At 40.1% G+C, this 19,750-nt stretch overlaps 1 protein-coding gene across 33 annotated transcripts in view; it reads right to left on the reverse strand.

Annotated features, from left to right (window-relative positions):
* Positions 1–342: 342 nt before the first annotated feature.
* The window catches only part of USP28 (ubiquitin specific peptidase 28), a 76,803-nt gene continuing 57,395 nt past the window's right edge, over positions 343–19,750 (reverse strand). For 14 of the 33 annotated variants that reach the window (XM_054439397.2, XM_063671454.1, XM_063671453.1 and 11 more), the window contains 13 exons: positions 17,427–17,635; positions 16,128–16,198; positions 14,522–14,750; positions 11,581–11,772; positions 10,819–10,958; positions 10,472–10,657; positions 9,000–9,095; positions 7,374–7,552; positions 7,176–7,254; positions 6,301–6,380; positions 5,662–5,785; positions 3,986–4,181; positions 343–1,901 (listed from right to left, as the gene is read on the reverse strand). In XM_054439397.2, the coding sequence (XP_054295372.1) occupies positions 1,726–1,901; positions 3,986–4,181; positions 5,662–5,785; positions 6,301–6,380; positions 7,176–7,254; positions 7,374–7,552; positions 9,000–9,095; positions 10,472–10,657; positions 10,819–10,958; positions 11,581–11,772; positions 14,522–14,750; positions 16,128–16,198; positions 17,427–17,635 (1,957 nt within the window). In that variant the 3' untranslated portion in view covers positions 343–1,725. The remainder of the gene's footprint in view (positions 1,902–3,985; positions 4,182–5,661; positions 5,786–6,300; positions 6,381–7,175; positions 7,255–7,373; positions 7,553–8,999; positions 9,096–10,471; positions 10,658–10,818; positions 10,959–11,580; positions 11,773–14,521; positions 14,751–16,127; positions 16,199–17,426; positions 17,636–19,750) is intronic. The other 19 variants (XM_054439405.2, XM_054439404.2, XM_063671467.1 and 16 more) reach the window with 3 other exon arrangements.

A 19,750-nucleotide genomic window follows, 5' to 3' on the forward strand; every position in this document is an offset into this window, starting at 1 on the left:
TTGCCAGTGTCTGCTGAGGAATGATTATATAAGAAACTCCATTCTAAGAAAATTGCTGTTTTTGCATTCTAAAATTTGACAAATTACAAAGTAGATAAGCTTACATGCAATGCAAATAGCCAATGAGATTAAAAAGTATCAGTTACCACTAGGTACTGCTCAAGAATTGACTGTTGCCTTTTATTTCAAACACTGGCGCTTCAGTCACCATCCAGTTTATCAACTCTTTAATCTGCTTTTTGGTTTTAAAGAAGAAAAATTGGAACAAGACAAATACCAAGTATGTCCATTTCCCAAATGGAAAATATATATTTAAATAAAGACCATGCTGCACACCAAAGGTAAAACAAATACTTTTATTGCACATTTATAAAATCTGCATAGTTGTATCAATTTTTTTCCCTTTCATGATTCCATTAATCTTTAAAATTTGGTTAAAACACAATATCCAATCAGAAGCCTTTTAAAAATGATCAACGGGAAGTATTTTTCTCTACATATACATATATATATATAATTTTGCATATGTATGCTGCTTTTTTCTTTCTCCCCCCGCCCCCCCCCGCTTTTTTTTTTTTTTTTTGTACAAACCCACATCCCTTACTTTTAGGGGCAAAAAAGAAGGCCGGGTACAGTGGCTTGTCCGCAATCCCAGACTTTGGGAGGCTGAGGCAAGCAGATCACTTGAGGCCAGGAGTTAGAGATCAGCCTGGCCAATATGGTGAAACCCCATCTCTACTAAAAATACAAAAATTAGCCAGGTGTGGTGGTGCATGCCCGTAATTCCAGCTATTCGGGAGGCTGAGGCACGAGAATCACTTGAGCCCAGGAGACAGTTTGCAGCGAGCTGCAATTGCACCACTCAACGCCAGCCTGGGCGACACAGTGAGACTGTCTCAGGAAAAAAAAAAAGAGCAAAAAAGAGGAGGTGGACCAAAATGGTCTTTGGGCCAGCAGTAGCCCTACTGACTGTTTTTTGACAATTTTTAGGTATTAGAAAATTTTACCTAAATGCCTAATAACTATTAATGCATGATCTTCAGTCAAGTTACACGATGCTGTTCTGTCTAAAGTCCTTAATACTTTCTTTCACTGAGGACTGAGTATGAGGTTTTCTGGTTTACTCAAAGATAGAAAAGAAAGGAGAGAGACAGGTCTCTTGACTTTTCAACATCTCACTGCCATGTGAGCTTATATTCTACCCACATGTAAAAGGGTGCAGTTCATCAGCAACCCATTTTGTTATCTCCTGGCAAGAGCCAGGCAAGGTTTATATTTCTAATCTCTTGTAGTTAAGAATTTTTAAATGTCATCTGTATTTGATAAAATAACTAGTAAGCTGTTCATCTGGTTCAGGTTCTCATGAATCATTCTTCTATTCTGCTGTCAAAAATATTTATGCCTGAAGGATAATTTTAAAAGTGGCAAGGGCTTAGAAAAGCCTAAGCATTGTTGTAGGTACAAGGCATTTCAGGTCTTCTGGCGTAATTCAACACCTTAATACACTGCTTTCTGCCTTTTCTAGTGAAATAGCTTTTATGATTTTGTACCTTAAAAGTGCAATTTTATTTTCAATCCTTCTTTACACATGCAGCATGGTTGTGGTCTGAATCGGAATCTTATGTGCCCACCTAATCCTTTTCCCAAGGTGAGCACTATGACAACGAACTTCTGTGCAAGAGGCAGGCAGCCAGGAACCAGAATGGGCCTTGAACATGTGGGAGCTTATTTCACTGTCACAGTTGAAACTCCTTGAATTGACTCCATGACAGCTGCAAATCGGCTACATAGGTCATAGGGAGAATTGGGTCGAATAGTTGGAGGCTCTTTCAAGACAATGATTTCTGCAGAAGGATCTAGAAGTCTGGGTAGAAACTCCCCTAGGCACAGCTGCAGATTTTCTGTGGAGGGAAAACAGATGGTTACAAACACAGCTAAACAGATTTCTGAGTAAAAGTGAACAAGCCTTCTATTAGCCCCTTACCTAACCTCAAAGGTCAAAGCATTATGCTGGCCAGCTACTAATAAATGATCATTCCTTCAGGCCAAACCAGGAGCAAAGGCAAATAAACCAAACTTTAGCTCACTGCTATATAACACTACATAATTACTTTATTATGAAAGGGTCTTCTAACCAATTGTCTTCTTAAAATACAAAGAAGTAGATATGATACTCTAACATAGATATGATGGTAATTATTTTCTTTCAAATGTTTACAATATATCAGTGTACACACATGGTTTTAAATCAGGGGTGTCCAGTCTTTTGGCTTCCCTGGGACACACATGAACCTCACTAACAATAGCTGATGAGGTTAAAAAAAAAATTCATAATGTTTTAAGAAAGTTTAGAAATTTGTGTTGGGCTTCAGGTTGGACAAGCTTGGTCTAAATAAAAACTGAAGACAGTAAAGGGAAACACATGGCAACTAGCTATTACAGGATTTTTAAATAAATACTATCAACTTAAACACTTGAACAAGTCAATGGAGTATCTTTTTTTTTGTTTTTGAGACGGAGTCTCGCTCTGTCACCCAGGCTGGAGTGCAGTGGCACCATCTCGGCTCACTGCAAGCTCTGCCTCCCAGGTTCACGCCATTCTCCTGCCTCAGCCTCCCGAGTAGCTGGGACTACAGGCGCCCGCCACCACGCCCGGCTAATTTTTTGTATTTTTAGTAGAGACGGGGTTTCACCGTGTGAGCCAGGATGGTCTCGATCTCCTGACCTCATGATCCGCCTCCCTCAGCCTCCCAAAGTGCTGGGACTACAGGCGTGAGCCACCGCTCCCGGCCTTTTTTGTTTGTTTGTTTTTTAAAGATAGGGTCTCACTCCAAGCTGGAGTGCAGTGGTATGATCTTGGGTCACTGTAGCCTCGGCCTCCCAGACTCAAGCAATCCTCTCACCTCAGGCTCCTGAGTAGCTAGGACTACACTATACCCAGCTAAGTTTTCATTTTTTGTAGAGGCAGGGTCTCACTATGTTGCCCAGGCTGGTCTCAAACTCCTGGGCTCAAGTGAGCCACCCACCTCGGCGTCCCAAAGTGCTGGGATTACAGGTGTTAGCCACTGTGCCCAGCCCTATCAACAGAGTATCTCTATGTCAGTGAGAAGCTAACAAAGAGGATTCACATCAGAATATATAACAATTTTCCAAGTCTACTGAACTCACCTAAAACAACCAGCTTTAGGTTCCCTCCTCAAGATGCTTTAAACAAGCAAGGATATTCCACTGATTAATCTTGAAGTCATCAGTTAATATGCTATATAACTTCAAGCCACAGAAAAAATTCATCAAGATTCATCAAGGCACCCCTCCCATAACCATACTCTGCATGATTTTTTTATTTTTATTTTTATTTTTTTTGGATATGGAGTCTCATTCCGTGGCCCAGGCTGGATTGCACTGGTGCTATCTCGGCTCATTGCAAACTCCACTGCCCAGGTTCAAGCGATTCTCCTGCCTCAGCCTCCCAAGTAGCTGGGATTACAGGCGCCCACCACCACACCTAGCTAATTTTTGTATTTTTAGTAGAGATGGGGTTTTGCCTTGTTGGCCAGACTGGTCTTGAACTCCTGGCCTCAGGTGATCCGCCCACCTCGGCCTCTCAAAGTGCTGGGATTACAGGTGTGAGCCACTGCGCCCAGCCAGATTTTGATTTTTAAACTACAAAAGAGTTCATCTTTTGGCACATGAGAGAGTAATGGAAGTCTGACATTCCTGGAGAGCAGTGACTTTTTTCAAACCAGGCTTGTTGGTTGCCCATGGAGGTGATTTGGCAGTCATGGGGAAGCTAAAGGGAGGTTAAGAGGGGCAGAGGCCCAGGCTCCCTCCTCTTGTTTCAATAGAGCAGATCCATTTTTAATTTACTTATATGCTAGAAGGTTCCAATTCCTTAAAAAGGTTTGGCAACCAGTGCTATCAAGTGAGAACACTGCAATTTCTAGAATTCTCAAAACCTTAGATTATTATTAGCAAGAGCATATACCTGCAATATCTTGCCCAAGGTAAGAGCACCAATGGTTTCTCATGACCTCAATGGCATCCAGATCATCCTTGGAAATGTCATTATTAATGATAAGGTGAATGCAGGGGATGATCAGTTCATTCATCACATTAATGCCCTCAGTTACAGAGTGATCATCATTTGTTTCAAAGAGAGAAGCTGCTTTGGCATTCAGCTCCTACAGATAAAAGGTAGAATTAGGTGGGAAAAAGTCTGAAAAAGATAAATATCTCTTTAATAACAGTCTAAACAAGTGGTTCCCAAACTTTACTGCACATTGGATGTACTTAGGGATCTTTAAAAACTACTGATGCCTGGTTCCCACTTCTGACAAGCTGATTTAATTCGTGTTTAGATGACCGGGACATTGGGATTTTATGAAAGCTCCCAAAGTGATTCTAATGCTGTGAAGTTTATGACCCATTGGCCTAAACTTGTAAGTCAAGGTCATGCTTAACACCTGTTTCAACCAAAGACCTATTCACTGGTTCTCTATCTCCTCTGAGCATCAGAATCACCTGCAGAAGACATACTGACGCCCAGGGCCCTTCCCAGGGATTCTGGTTTAATTGCTAGGGAGAGGCCTGAGCTTCACGACTGTCTGAAAGCTCCCTATATGATTCTGATGCACACTAGGGGTTGGGACTCAATAATGGAAAGAGTCTAAATCCCTATAATTGCATTACTTCAGAAGCTGAGTAGGATATTCAAAATGTCAATCTATTTGGTGATTTAAAATATAAAAACATGACTCTAATAAAATTCAGATCCATCAAATCAACAAGATCCCTTTTCAGCTTCAAAGTGGCCCTGCCACACCTATAACTAATACAGATGTCAAAGTATAAATCAGAAAATAAAGCTATTGAGTATATGTCATGACTTAATCTCACCCATTCGGTATGAACAAGGCCAAGGCAGTGGTAGAAATATTGGCCTGACTTCTGTGAAGGGCAAATTTGCTGGGTATTGGTGAAAACACACACAAGCCCACACTCTGAAGGCAGGCCACCCCTTTACAGTTCTCCGGAGGACACACATCACATAAACCCCTGGGGAGGCAAGGGGATGTAGGTCTGCCTTTCCATGTAGTTATACAGTGCAAATCAGGCCAGGAGAGAGTTAGTCTTCACTAGTATGTGACAATGATGTTATCAGAACAGCAGGACCAATTCTTACAGTTCCTACCTTTATTTAAAAAAAATGGAGTGTCAGAAGTCACTAAAACTTTACGTCTACCAGCTTAAATGTGAACATGGAAAAAATGGTGCATTCCTTCCACACACATTTATTACATGCTTCCTACATGACAGGCACAGAGGAAATGGCTGAGTGAGAAAAGGATCTGTGCTCAAGGAATTTACAACCTAGTAGGAAAGCAATGTGATAAAATCTATAATGCAGGCACACATGAAGGGCACACAGAGGGATGACTGATTCTCATCTTAACTTCTATCAGTTATCATTGAAGAAGAATGACATTCACTAAAAGTAACTGAAAAAAAACCTGTTCCAATGTAAAACTGTTCATGAGAATTCTGGGGGGGAAATCTACAACCTGCTGGAGATACTCTGTTTTGAAAGCCATATATTCTCCTGGCTTCAAGGAGCAGAGGTAAACAACAAAAAAACCTTAAGGCTTTACGAACAGTACAAACCAGAAGGCATTTTCTTCGGTATAAAGCAATCACGGATTCTTTGACCCCCCGGCGGGGCCCCTTCATCAACAGGGCGGCATTGCTCTGGTAGGCATATACCAGGTAGGAAAGTGCCTCTTGGTACCTTAGAAAAATGGGAGATAAACAACAGCTGAGTGCTCTTTTACTAAAATCTAGGGCTTAGACCTCACTTTTCCCCATTTCAAGAATCTACTTGGCTGCAATTATGAAAAAGTGAAGGGCCAAAGACCGTAGCCAGTCTTAGCTCTTCTACAAATTGGCCTAGCCATCCAAAGCAAATATGAAACTTCCCTAGGCCTCAGCTTTTCCCATCTCTAAAACAAGAAATGCTCACTAGAGTCCATGTCAACTCAACAATTCATTTTCTGAGTTCATCTTCATTGATCACAAAGACAGCCTGGCACAATATATCTCTCGGCTAATACATCTCATCATGTGAAGGATGAAAAACCATGTGTGATGTTTAGAGCAAAACCGAAGCACTGCAAGAGAAGAGTCACACTAGTGTATGTGACAAGGGAGGTTATGCATGGCTGTGACTCTTAGTATTCCCAGGTAGGCATCTATAGAGAACAGCATCCTGACTAATAATCTTGGTAAAATAAAAGGCCAACATACTTTCCTTTTTGATAGAGTTCTAGGCCTGTTAGGAGATACACAGACACTTTTCGGAACAAACTATAATCTTCATGCCACTTCTGAAAAAGAATGACAATCATTAATAATTATGATCATAATAAATTGTTAGTGTCCTTTCCATCTAAGTTTTAAATTCATTACAAATATTTACTGAGCACATCTGGCTAGCCACAAAAATAACAAACAAAAGCTTTCAGATAAAAACCTACTCAACATTTAAAATAAAAGTCTACCACTGACCTTAATTTTCAATGTTCTGTTCCTTTCACTTGAGTAACAGAAGTATTTATTTCCTACGAGCTTTGGATTTTATCCTTATTTCTAACAGCTATGTCAAAGACATTCAGCTCTAGCTTAAGTGAATGACCTCTTTGGGACTGGTAAAACCATCCAGATATTGAAAATATAGAAGGACATGGACATTTCTAGTCATACAGAACAAGTTCAAGTTCAGTAAGTGTGGTGAATACACCTTGGGTGGTATATAACATTGTTTTACATAGGATGCAATTGAAAACATGTGTAGCTATGTATTTTAATCCGTATTTTTAAAACTGTACCATTTAAAACAAAACAAAAGCATGATTTCAAGAATTTTACTGCCTAGGACAAGGCTAAAATAGGTATTTAAGGGAAGTGAAATGCTGACTCACTCTAATTGAAGAATGAAAATAAAGAGACCTACTATTCTGAGGGCAAGAAAATATCATTTATCCATTCTTTACCAGGATTTTGGGGGAAAAGTGGGAGAACAAGTCAGTTTGTAATAGCACAAAATTGTTCATTTTGCCTCAGGTACCATTTACCTCAGGAATTAATGTTTTTGCTCTATAGACTTAAAGAAAAGACTTTACCTTGTACTCTTCCATATTCATGTCATCTGGACCAATTTCCTTCAGTTTCGCTTGAGCCACCTTCATAATGCTGATTGATCTGTGTGGGAAAAAGTTCAGAAAGCAATTAAAAGGCACAGGGCAAAACTTCCCCAACAGAGGAATCCGTCTAGCCCGACCCAGACCAAGGAGGGATTCACCTGAATATTCTCTTCTCACCTTTCATCATAGCTAAGATTTTTATCTGCAAACTGTTCCAGAAGGGTTCGTTCTACTACCCTTTTGGGTGCTTCATTTTGGAAAAAGTAGACAAGGACATGCTGAAGTCGAGGATCACTGTGAGAGGTGGGGGTCTCTTTGGCAAGCTGATAGAGCCTGGAGTATTCTTCATGGAATGCCTATTAAGGGCAGAATCAATAGTTAGAAAATAGTGTGCTGTGGGCTTCTGCACACAGAAATTGATGCCTAGGAGCTAGGCAGTCTCTTAACTCTAAAAAGACTTCTAAAAAATTCGTATCCAGGAATTACAAAAACAACTATGGAATTTTTAAGTTTCTTACATTTCCTAAGGGATGAAACTCTTTTAGCATTCTGGCACCAAAAACATACTGTTTTTTTTTTTTTTTTTGAGACAGAGTATCACTTTGTCACCCAGGCTGGAGTTCAGTGACATGATCACAGCTCACTGCAGCCCTGAACTCCTGGGCTCAGGTGATCCTCCCACCTGCAAGTAGCTGGGACTACAGGCATATACCACCATGCCCAGTTAATTTTTGTATTTTTGATAGAGATGGGGTTTCGCCATGTTGCCCAGGCTGGTCTCGAACTCCTGAGCTCAAGCAATCCACCCACCTTGGCCTCCCAAAGTGCTGGGATTACAGGCATGAGCCACTGCACCCAGCCTACTGTACTCTTAAGAAATTCAGTTTTCTCATAAAGTTCTCAGAAAAACAAATATTTAGTTTTAATTGTTATAAAAGGCAGATCCTTACGTGTCAATGACTTAAACTTTAAGCATCTATACAAATGCAATTTTACTCAAGTATTTTTAAAAACACGGCCTGCTTTGTTATGGCCTCAAAATTACAAAGGCACAATCTAACTCAGTGTTACTAACAGACAACTCCTAACAACAACAATGAAAAGCCAGGCTAGGTGTCACAGAGAATGTTACTGCTAGCCAAGGCTGGGTTAGGGTCAATAGAAGAGAAGTGAACAGCTTGTTCATCAGTTGGACAGGAAAGGGAGTTTCATATTTCACTTCACAGAAGACTTTTTTTTTATTTTTTGGAGACAGGGTCTCACTCTGTCACCCAGACTGGAATGCAGTGGCACAATCATGGTTCACTGCAGCCTTGAACACCTGGGCTCAAGTGATCCTCCTGCCTCAGCCTCCAAATTAGCTGGGACTACAGGTATGTGCTACCATGCCCAGCTAATTTAAAAAAAAAAAAAAAAAAAAATTCCTTAGTAGAGATGGGGGTCTCACTATGTTGACCAAGCTGGTTTTGAACTCCTGGCTTCAAGCAAGCCTCCTTCCTGGACCTCCCAAAGTGCTAAATTACAGGTGTGAGCCACTGTGCCCAGTCTTTTTTTTTTTTTTTTTGAAGAGATGGGATCTCATTATGTTGCCCAGGCTGGAGTGCAGTGGTGCAATCACAGTACATTTCAGCCTCCAACTCCTGAGCTCAAGTGAGTCTCTACTTCAGCTTCCTGAGTAGCTGGGACTACATGCACACACCACCACACCCAGCCTTAACCCCATTTTTTCCCTTCTTATAGAATTATTTCCCCAATATTATGATGCCTATATTGTAAAAATTAGAATTTTAAAAACAGAGATACCTTAATCAGCCCTGCTTCAGACCCATCTCGGTCAAAGGTCTGACGGGCTTTAGCTATGGCCAGGATGACCCCTTGCATGGCAGGGCTCAGCATCACCTACCACAAGGGGGCACAAAACACAGAGAGAAAGGAGAGAAGAAAGGTTCAGCAGAAGACTGTATGAAAGCAGGCTGAACAGAGTGCTAAAGGGCAGCAGAGCAGTGTGCTCTTTGGCCAGCATGTATTATTGCAAGCTGAGTTTCACACACCCATTCCTATGTGCACCCACTGCCTCTGTCCTTCTATATAATGTCAACACCCTGCCCAAGACAAGCTATTCCTACACTATATGTTCTAATTCAGTAGGATGAAGAAAGATGTACGCCTAAAAATATCTCCCAATATGGCACTGCTGAAGAATTAAATTAAATTATAGTTCTCAGAGGGGAAGTGTCTAAGGTCAGAATTCCAATTTAGTTCTGTACTTTGGGTGTATATCTTAAACACACAAATACTTTAGAGTTTTACTAGGATAAACAGTACATTTAAAATAGTCTGGAAACTAGCGACTATACAAATATGACTCCATAAAGTAAAAACTTTTCAAGGACTTTTGGACCTTTTTTTTTTTTTGGGAGACAGAGTCTCGCTCTGTCGCCCAGGCTGGAGTGCAATGGCGCGATCTCAGCTCACTGCAACCTCCGCCTCCCGGGTTCAAGCGGTTCTCCTGCCTCAGCCTCCCAAGTAGCTGGGATTATAGGTGTACACCACCATGCCCAGCTAATTTTTGTATTTTTAGTAGAGACAGGTTTCACCATGTTGGCCAGGCTGGTCTTGAACTCCCGACCTCAGGTGATCCACCCGCCTTGGCCTCCCAAAGGGCTGGGATTACAGGCGTGAGCCTCCATGCCCAGCCTTGTCAATACTTTTTTGTTTTTTAATACCCCACAGAAAAAAACCAGAAATCTGAGAGAGACAGAAGTCATTATTGTTTATGTGCAGTGCAATTGAAGAGGAGACAGACAACAAATAACTTGGGGTTCTATAGCTTCTTCCTATAGAATTCCTTTACAATTAAAAATAACTTCAATCCACATTTGTTTAGCTCACTGGACAACTGAAAAATTTATATCTGGAGGTAAAACAATGGACTAATATCCAAAAAAAGATTCCCTACTTTAAATTAGAAGGCAATCTTTTGTCCATAATACCAAAAAGGGAACTTAATTTTACTTTTCTGAGCAATCTAGACTCTGCAGTGGCCCCATTAAGTATAAGCCTGGGTAGATATACATATGCTGGGAGCGCTATACAATAGAAACATGGCTATCTTTTAAATAATGGTAACTAAGGTCAAAACCAAATAGGCTTTCTTGACAATCATTTTTTGCAATGAGAAAATATCAGCTATTGGCAGATACCTTAATATAGTCACAAGAGAAGGAAATATAAGACTGACAACAAACAACTATATCCTGCACTCATCTCTGTACCTCCTCATCATATCCATCTGCATCAGATCTAACCAGAATCCTTCCCACACTGGGAATCTCGACTTCAGAGACCTCAGAATTAGGCTGGGCAGTAGACTCTGCATCATTAGCCTTTGGGGGCTGTTCTGACTGCTCTGCAAGGTTTGTTTCCTGGGGCATGGGCTTCTTGGGTTCAGCTTCTTTAAGCTGTGGCAGCAGAGTGGGGAGAAAGAGTAAGAAAAAACAGGAGAAATAAAAAGGGGTTGGTTAAATGCAGCAGAGACACAGAATAATAGAAATGTGAGAAAACTGGCCATTGCTGCTGAAAGCCCGGCTCTCCTGAACTTGGGCTTCCCAGTCATTCTCACCTCACTCAGTGCCGCTTCTACACCGCTCTTCTCATAGGCACGGGCTGTGTTTGCAATAGCCTGGGCAGTTTGCTCCTTTACAATCACAGCATGCTCAGATGACAAGCAGCGAACCCCATGAGAAGAGGCTACTGAAGGCTCTGATAAAGAATTGTACAAAGGTCTTAGCATCTAATGATAAAGTCTAGAACGCTCAGCTAAAAAGCAAGCAGAATGTATACAGTTTAATATACAACCCTGTTAACATAGCTTTTTACAAAGCCTATGCAGATCTTCCCTAGAAATTAATAACTATAAGAAATGGCTACTTCAGCAAGAACTCTATTGATAAAGTCTGTAAACTCTCAACCCACAGATGATTCTGTAAAATTTAATGCACTCCCAACTTTGTCATATTTCTATCCATTAAGAAAACTTTCTACAAACAAGCATCTTTTAGGAAGATCACCTTTGGAGAATGGTTTTCATAAAGTCTACCTATTAATCCTATCATAGTTTCTCCCATAACCTGGGTAATAAGCAAAACTATACACGCAGTGAAGGTCACAGGTAGTTAGTCTTTCTGATACTGCTTCTGTTCATCAGAAATCACATTCTAATGCCACAATTCATTCCATCAGGTTGTGCCTGGCATACCAACCGCATATGAAACACACTGTGAAGACTGTGGCATCACCCAGCCAGCTGAAGGGTGTAGGGCTGGCTAGGGGAGTACAGCATGAGATGTTACCGGATCACTGGCATAAATGCCTTCTCAGATACCTTGTGATGTAGAGAAGTCCTGTGATGAAGAGTTGGTGGAGGACTCCATTTGAGGGATTTTGCAAGACTGCTCTTCTTCCCACTCCTCTACTTCCTGCTCAAACCTCCAGTTATCCTCCTGAATGTAATGCTTGAGTTCCACAGATAGGGCTTCCACTTCTGACATTTGATCTGATTCACTCGGGGCTGCCTCTGAGGAAAAGCAAAGATAGAGTTAAAAGGTCAAAAGGAACCAAAACATCCTCTTTAGAAAAGAAGAAAGCGGGGTATTTCATCTTTATCTTACTCCTAACTAAAAATACATACACATAGAATCCATCAGAAATGCAGGCTGAGTATCTCTTATCCAAAATGCTTGGGACTAGAAGTGTTTTGGACTTCAAATTTTTTTCATATTTTAGAAAATCTGCACCATTAGTTATAGTTGAGCATCCCAAATCCTAAAATCCAACATCTGAAATTCAAAACGTTCCAATGAGCATTCCGTTTCAGCATTATGTAATGAAAAAGGCTCATAAAGTTTTGTGCATTTTGGAGCATTTGGGATTTTGGATATTCACATGTGGGATGCTCAACCTGTATGGACAATGTAAGGGCAACAATTGATAACAGTGCCTGACATTTAGTAAGCACTCATTAAATATCTGCTAAGTGAATGAATAATACAGAGTTAAAGATATGGAAAGTGGGCCGGGTGCAGTGGCTCACGCCTGTAATCCCAGCACTTTGGGAGGCCAAGGCAGGCAGATCACTTGAGGTAGGAGTTCAAGACCAGCCTGGCCAACATGGTGAAACCCTGTCTCTACTAAAAAAAATACAAAAATCAGCCAAGCGTGGTGGCGCATGCCTGTAATCCCAGCTACTTAGGAGGCTGAAGTGGGAGAATCGCTTGAACCTGGGAGGCAGAGGTTGCAGTAAGCTGAGGTTGCGCCACTGCACTCCAGCCTGGGAGACAGAGTGAGACTCCATCTCAAAAAAAAAAAAAAAAAAAAGATTTGAAAACTGGTCACTGTCAATCACTGGATATACCAATCATTTCAGGGAAATTCAGAAAATCATTAATGCCAATAAAAATTTCAAGCTAAACATTTTATCCATTTAACCACTGCATTTGGTGGATAAGAATGCCCATTTCAAAAAGGTTAGAGATGAATTTCAAGACATTTATACCATTAACTTTCACACAATTCAGTACTATGAGAAAGCAATTTGATACAATGGTGAAATGGTCAATAATACCTGGCTTTAATGGCAAGGATATCAATAACATATTAAATTTCATTTGCTAACCCTGTGACCAAAACAATTTAAAAAAAAAGTCTATAGCAGATTAACACATTCACTTACTGGTTGCCATTAATCAGCCTTTTCACTAAGCAAATGACAGTTTCCACTTGTTTGTTTCTATAATATAAAAATAAACCATGCATGCAATAACAACGCTCCTATATACTACCAACAGCTACTACATTCAAGCAGCTATTCATTCCTTCACAGCACAAATATACAATTGTGAATATCACTTACTGTTCAATGATCATCCTCTCCATTCCCTAATCCCCAACCACACTAGCAAATCAGAAAGATAACGTGCTGCCTGGACAGAACACCTTACATGTTTGTTTTTTTGAGACAGAGTCTCACTCTTGCCCAGGCTGGGTGCAGTGGCATGATCTCAGCTCACTGCAACCTTTGCCTCCCAGGTTCAAGCGATTCTCCTGCCTCAGCCTCCCAAGTAGGTGGGATTACAGGCACATGCCACCACGCCTGGCTAATTTTTGTATTTTTAGTAGACACACGGTTTTACCATGTTGGCCAGGCTGGTCTTCAACTCCTGGTCTCAAGTGATCCGCCCGCCTCAGCCTCCCAAAGTTCTGGGATTACAGGCGTGAACCACCATGCCGGGGCGATGTTCTCTTACGCCACACAGTAAAGTTTGAATACTAAAGGCAAAAGCTTTCTATTATCTTACTGATAAAATGCTCATCATAAGACCTCTCATAGAGGATGTGAAAGAAAGAGAGAATAATGTAAGTTGAAAACACCACAGAATTTGGAGAATTGTATTTGAATCTTGGGACAGTTGTGGAACTGTAATTCCCAGCACTTTGAGAGGCTGAAGCAGGTGGATCACCTGAGGTGAGGAGTTCAAAACCACCCTGGCCAAGATGGTGAAACCCCGTTTCTACTAAAAATACAAAAACCAGCTAGGCATGGTGGTGGGCACCTGTAATTCCAGCTACTTGCGAGAGTGAGGCAGGAGAATCACTTCAACCCAGGAGGCGGAGGCTGCAGTGAGCTGAGATTGCGCCACTGCACTCCAGCCTGGGCGACAAAGCAAGACTCTGTCTTAAAAAAAAGAGAAATAAAAAATTTAGTTATTCTCCAAAGGGTGCAAAAATATATGTACTATCAGCACCATGAGATGGGGCAGGAAAAAAAAAATGTCACTAAAAACAACAACAACTAGAGAATTAAAGTCTATCTACGAGTAAATTTTTAAAATATGTGTATTCCACACAATGAATTACTATATAGTTGTTAAACAGTTAAGATTCTTTTTCTAAAAATATAGAGATTGCTAAATATTCGATTAATGAAAAAGGTTCAGAGTTGAATGGAAAAATAATCTATTTGGGGAAAAGGGGGAGGGGAAGATACAGATAAATAGAATCTAGCATATGTATACAATGTGTCTTGAAGACTACATAAGAAACCTAACATTGTATACTTGTTGGGGAGTGGGACCCATGGTCAAGGAAGAAAGTAGTAAAGCAAATTTGTTTTTCCTTTTCATTTCCTTTTATACTGTCTATATTTTTTAAATCTATTATTATATAATAGTAAGTTGTAAATTTTTTTAAAAGCAGTACAAGACTGTTCTTCTCCCTGAGCAGTACAGATTTTCCCCAATCTATAGATTCTGCCAAGATATTTTTACCTGCATTGAAGTAGGGTAGTTTGTCATTAATGTACATCAGACAGTAAGCACTAACATTTCTCAGGCCTCCATAGGAATCTCTTTCAACTTCTTCCCAGGAAGATTCGGTAACAGAGATGTCATTGTACTTGAGCCAGCTCTGTCGGGGCTGATTATAGATATAGGCCCAATAGTGTCCAGCATTTGCTTGTCCTTCATGAACAAGAACTGCATGCAAGCGATAAGGCACCTGTAAGTCAGAATGTACATTCCCCAGTCAGGTGAAGCAAAGTAATCTGATAAAGTTCAGGTTATTAAGAAATTACTGTTTATGATGTGATTAATGTGGGGTTCATATTAAAACATCTTGTTGATTCAAGATGTAGTCCACAAAAACACAGCCTTGGAATGGATCAATTATGTCTCAGTTCCCAAATCTTGAAAACCAGATCGCTGAACTACATGACCTCTCTGAAGACTTTCAACTCTAAACTCCTCAGATCTAAAACGAAACATAACCTAAACATATGCATCCTTCTAATTCAAAACCCTGTTTATCTAAAAATAGAATCACCTTGACCACTCACGCTGAAAATGCTTAGCATATTTGGGACCTACAAAGGTTAGCAGCTATTTTGTTCCATGCCTATTTTATTTGGCACCAAAATTTAAGTTAACATATTTAATTCAGCCACATGCTTCTTAGAATTAAGTGATCACTTATCTATCTGGAGTGAAGCCCCTTTTAATGACATACTTGTTTGTTACAACATTTGAAAAGCACATTTGTATATTTTCAGTATGGAGAACATAGAGCAATGCTTAAATGCTAACTAAATACTGGTAAAAGAGATGAAAATCAGTCACAGAATCAAATTAAATTTACACTTACTTTGACCTATTTTAATTACTGGTGAAGATTTTTGAATTAACACAGAAGAAAAAATGGGGAAGCCTGAGTTTTACATGGTGCATTCCTGTTAAGCAATGGGACTGTGCCTCAATGCCATTCTAGAAACAGGGCTCTCCTCCTACAGCCATTCTGCCCATTCCAGTCATTCACACAGAAGCCACTGAAAGTCCATGCCCCTAACCAGAATAGGTTGAGAGACACTCCTGGAGGCTGCTTACCCCTCCATTCCTAGAATTTATTCTAACAAACACTTCTGTGGATAGTTAAGAATTTCTGTCCTAACTCTCTTTTGGAATTTATTATTACAGAAATAAAGCTTGAAAGCATATTGTTAAATTAAAGATCTCGAAGAATCATGGAACTTTGGGAAAGAAAAGATAACTGTTCTCCAGCTCAGTTTTTCCCACTGCACTACTTAAAGTACCATTTTGTAAGTAATTTTTATTAGTATCTGACAGCAAACCTTTCTACAATATGAAAAAATTCCATGTGGCAGAATTCAAACAAGTATGTGTTAGGTCCTGTTGTTGGTAAAAGGTATATTGCTTTCTTTAGCCTAAAATAAAGAAACAGAACAACATCAATTTATATCTTAAGTTTATTCTTATATCTTACGGGGATTCCCATTGGGTTTAAAAGAAAACTATCAAAGTTTATTTTTGTATCTACCATTAGCACATGCCTTGACTACTTTCCCATCAATTTTCATTCTACCTGACGAAGGAGAGGATCGCAGTACATCTGTTCAATAGTCTGAGTAGTACTTGCAATACAATTCTTTAAATCTGTTTGGAAAAAGAAAAAAGCTTCATTAAAATGATCTCATTCTATGTCACACAGGCTACTTCAACTAAGCAAAGAATATTGCTAAAGTCCTAATGATTTCAGCTTCCCTCTATGAACCACGAAGCAGTATACAGTTTTAAAGCAGCTAGTACTTTAGGTTATGAAGGCTTTTTAGTTCAATATAATTATATTAAGGTTTTAAAAAATTATTTTTTATAATTGCCAAAATTTCTTAAAGAGTAAGCTGTTTAGGAAAAGATCTTAATGGATCACTTGGCTGTAAAATGTATGCCTCAGACAGGATCTGAAATGAGAAAGCAGAACAAAGGGTAAGGCTAAATTTTCTCTGAATAGGAATCCGGGAAGAATCTGGAATTTCCATCATCTTTTTGTTCCCTAGACAAAAGGAGAAAGGAAGGGGGGTAAGGCCAGTCTGAGCAATATGGGCAATGAGGTCAAAGGGCTTTTTAAGAATACAATGCTGAATAATCCAATTTTACATTGTGCATACTGCTCAAATACTCTGCCTCATTAACCTTCAGTAAAGCATGCTTCATATAGAAAAGGCTGAAGAGTAGAAGTCCAGAAAAGCTAAATCTGGGTCAACCTAAGCTGGAGTTCAGATAATCTACCACAGAAACAGAAATCAGTTGATGCAGAAAAATCTCAGCAAAGGTGATCATTTCCCAGAAATTTTGAGGGGGAGATCTTTCCATATCTGTATAATAGGGGTATGTGAGCCAAGCTTACAGGGCACTAAAAGTGCAAAACAAGTCACAATTACCATGTCAAAATTCCATGTCAAATCAAAAGCATGGGCCAGGCGTAGTGGCTCACACCTGTAATCCCAGCACTTTGGGAGGCCAAAACAGGCAGATCAGTTTAGGTCAGGAGTTTAAGACCAGCCTGACCAACATGGTGAAACCCCATCTCTACTTTAAAAAAAAAAAAAAAATTCAGCCAGGTGTGGTGGTACATGCCTATAATCCCAGCTACTTGGGAGGCTGAGGCATGAAAATCACCTGAACCCGGAAGGTGGAGGTTGCAGTGAACTGAGATTGCACCACTGCACTCCAGCCTGGGTGATAGAGTGAGACTCCATCTCGGCAGGGAAGAAATTCTGTAGCATATACAGTAATGTCAGGAAGTGTACCGAGGTGCTTAACCTCCAGATAGTCAAAAAACAGAAAAGGCAAAGAGTAACTGACAAGTTTTAAAAGAGCCAACCTTGTATATCTTGTTCAATCTCATTCCTCCACCTCTGAAGACAGGTCTTAACAAAATTTATCTCCTCATCTGTGACTGTTCGCGGAGCTGGCTGTGAAGGCATTTCCATGGAAGACCGAGAAGATGTCAGTGGTTTAGACTTGTGTAAAGAATCTTCAGGAGAAGAAAAGGTACTTTCAACATCCTGAGAAGAGCTTTCTGTACTTGTACTGAGGAAGACAAAAATCATGCTCATATGATAATTTCCAAAAGATACCTTGGCCTAAATTATGTACTTTGGAAAGCAAGATGCTATATGAAAAAGTACAGGCATTCAGTGAGCATTAACTCTATAAAGGTACGGAGTCAACCTTTTTCTCTATCATCTCATGCACCACAACTGGCCTGTGAGGTAGATACTTTTCTATCCCTATTTTACCAACTGCGAGCCTAAGGTTTAAATAAATTAAGCAACATGCCCAAGTTCACCAAGCTGGAAGGTAATGAAAATGAACCCAAAGCCAGATCGGCCAGAGTCTTTAGCTCATGTTCTCTGATCACTGATTATTCCTTCCCATGAGGATGGGAAGAGAAGGAAAATGGAAAAGAGAAGACTAGGCCTGGAAGAATCAAGGAATCAACTACAGAGTTTACAAGATGAAGCCAACTAAAGTGACACTATCCTTCCTGGAACAAAATATACAGAAGCAAGAAAAAGGAAGCATCAGCTGAACATACAACTCACAGGAATACACACTAGGTGACACCTTGGAGAGTTCTGAGAGAAGGGCTTCAAGTCAAATAGTCCTAGCTCTACTACTTTAGCTAAATACCCAAGGAAAAAAGTATTACTATCTCATCTACAAAATATAAATGTTAAATTCTTTACGTCTTTTCTGTAAACTAACAGAGAATAAAGCATATCAAGTAAATGTTAATTTCTCTATTGTCAGAGTAAAACTGCAGGTCAACAAACCAGCAGGAATATAAAATAAGCTTCTAATTATAGTTAGGTTTCTCTTTTACACCAAAGCTGAAGAATATAAACTTCCTTTACTTTGACTTTAAAAAAAACTCTCACTCCTGCCGGGCGCGGTGGCTCACGCCTGTAATCCCAGCACTTTGGGAGGCTGAGGTGGGCAAATTACGAGGTCAAGAGATCGAGACCCATCCTGGCCAACATGGTGAAACCCCATCACTACTAAAAATACAAAACTCAGCTGGGCGTGGTGGCACACCTGTAGTCCCAGCTACTTGGGAGGCTGAGGCAGGAGAATCGCTTGAACCCAGAAGGCGGAGGTTGCAGTGAGCTGAGATCACGCCACTGTACTCCAGCCTGGCGACAGAGTGAGACTCCATCTCAAAAAAAAAAAAAAAAAAACCCTCACTCCCTCCTCCTCACTCTCTCATGCACAAAATAATGGAGGAAATCTCTTTTCCCTAAGGTCCGTACTTATGGAAAAATAAGTCCAACAAGAGAACAGATATCTCAATTTTAGAGGAGATTACACACATACACCTACCTGTAATTTTTAAATCTAATACCAAGCACTATTATTTTATTTGATTAAATAGCCTGCCGAACCACTTTTTAAAAATTAAAACTACTTACATTTCATAATATACATAAAAAGATTCTATTTTTTAAAAAATTAAAAAATGTAAGTAGAATATAAAAAGTGAAAGAGCAGCCCCACTCCTATCCCCAGACTCATGTCACTCCTTAGAGATAATCATTCTTGACATTTGGTATGTTCTATCCAAATAAGCATTTCTATGCATACATGGATGAATAAATATTAATATGTGGGGCAGTGGCAGGGGATGTGTTGGGGAGAATAGTTAAGATTTTTTGACAAAAAAGTCTAACTTTTCATTGAGTATTAGTGTTTTTATTAGCCAGGTAACACATATCAAATGTCCCAACTACCTTTCCTGGCTCCTCTAGGCAATAAAGATTGTTGCACATGACTGGATGGAATAAAATCAGAGGGCTCCTGTGACTTTGCCTCCCTCTGTCTTTACTAGAGAATCCCCTCTAAGCTGTCCTCTTATTTCTAGCCAGTTCTTTTTCAAGTACTAATTTTCTATTCAAGAATAAGTCTCTCTTTCCTTGATGTTTCTTAGTCATGCATACTTCAAGTGTGCGAGCATGAGATGTTTTGGAAGAGCAGGCCTTGAGGTTTCCTCTGAGAAAGGCCTTTAATGGCAGCTGGCTTATAGTTCAAAACAAGGCATCACTGGGTGGAGCCTGAACACTATCCTGAACAGTTTGAGAAGCCTCTGAAATAACCCAACCATTCTACGGATAAGACAAATGCACTGGTGGGCCCACTCCCACCCAA

Source organism: Pongo pygmaeus, chromosome 9 (genome assembly GCF_028885625.2).
Source record: "Pongo pygmaeus isolate AG05252 chromosome 9, NHGRI_mPonPyg2-v2.0_pri, whole genome shotgun sequence".
NCBI classification, from domain to species: Eukaryota; Metazoa; Chordata; class Mammalia; order Primates; family Hominidae; genus Pongo; species Pongo pygmaeus.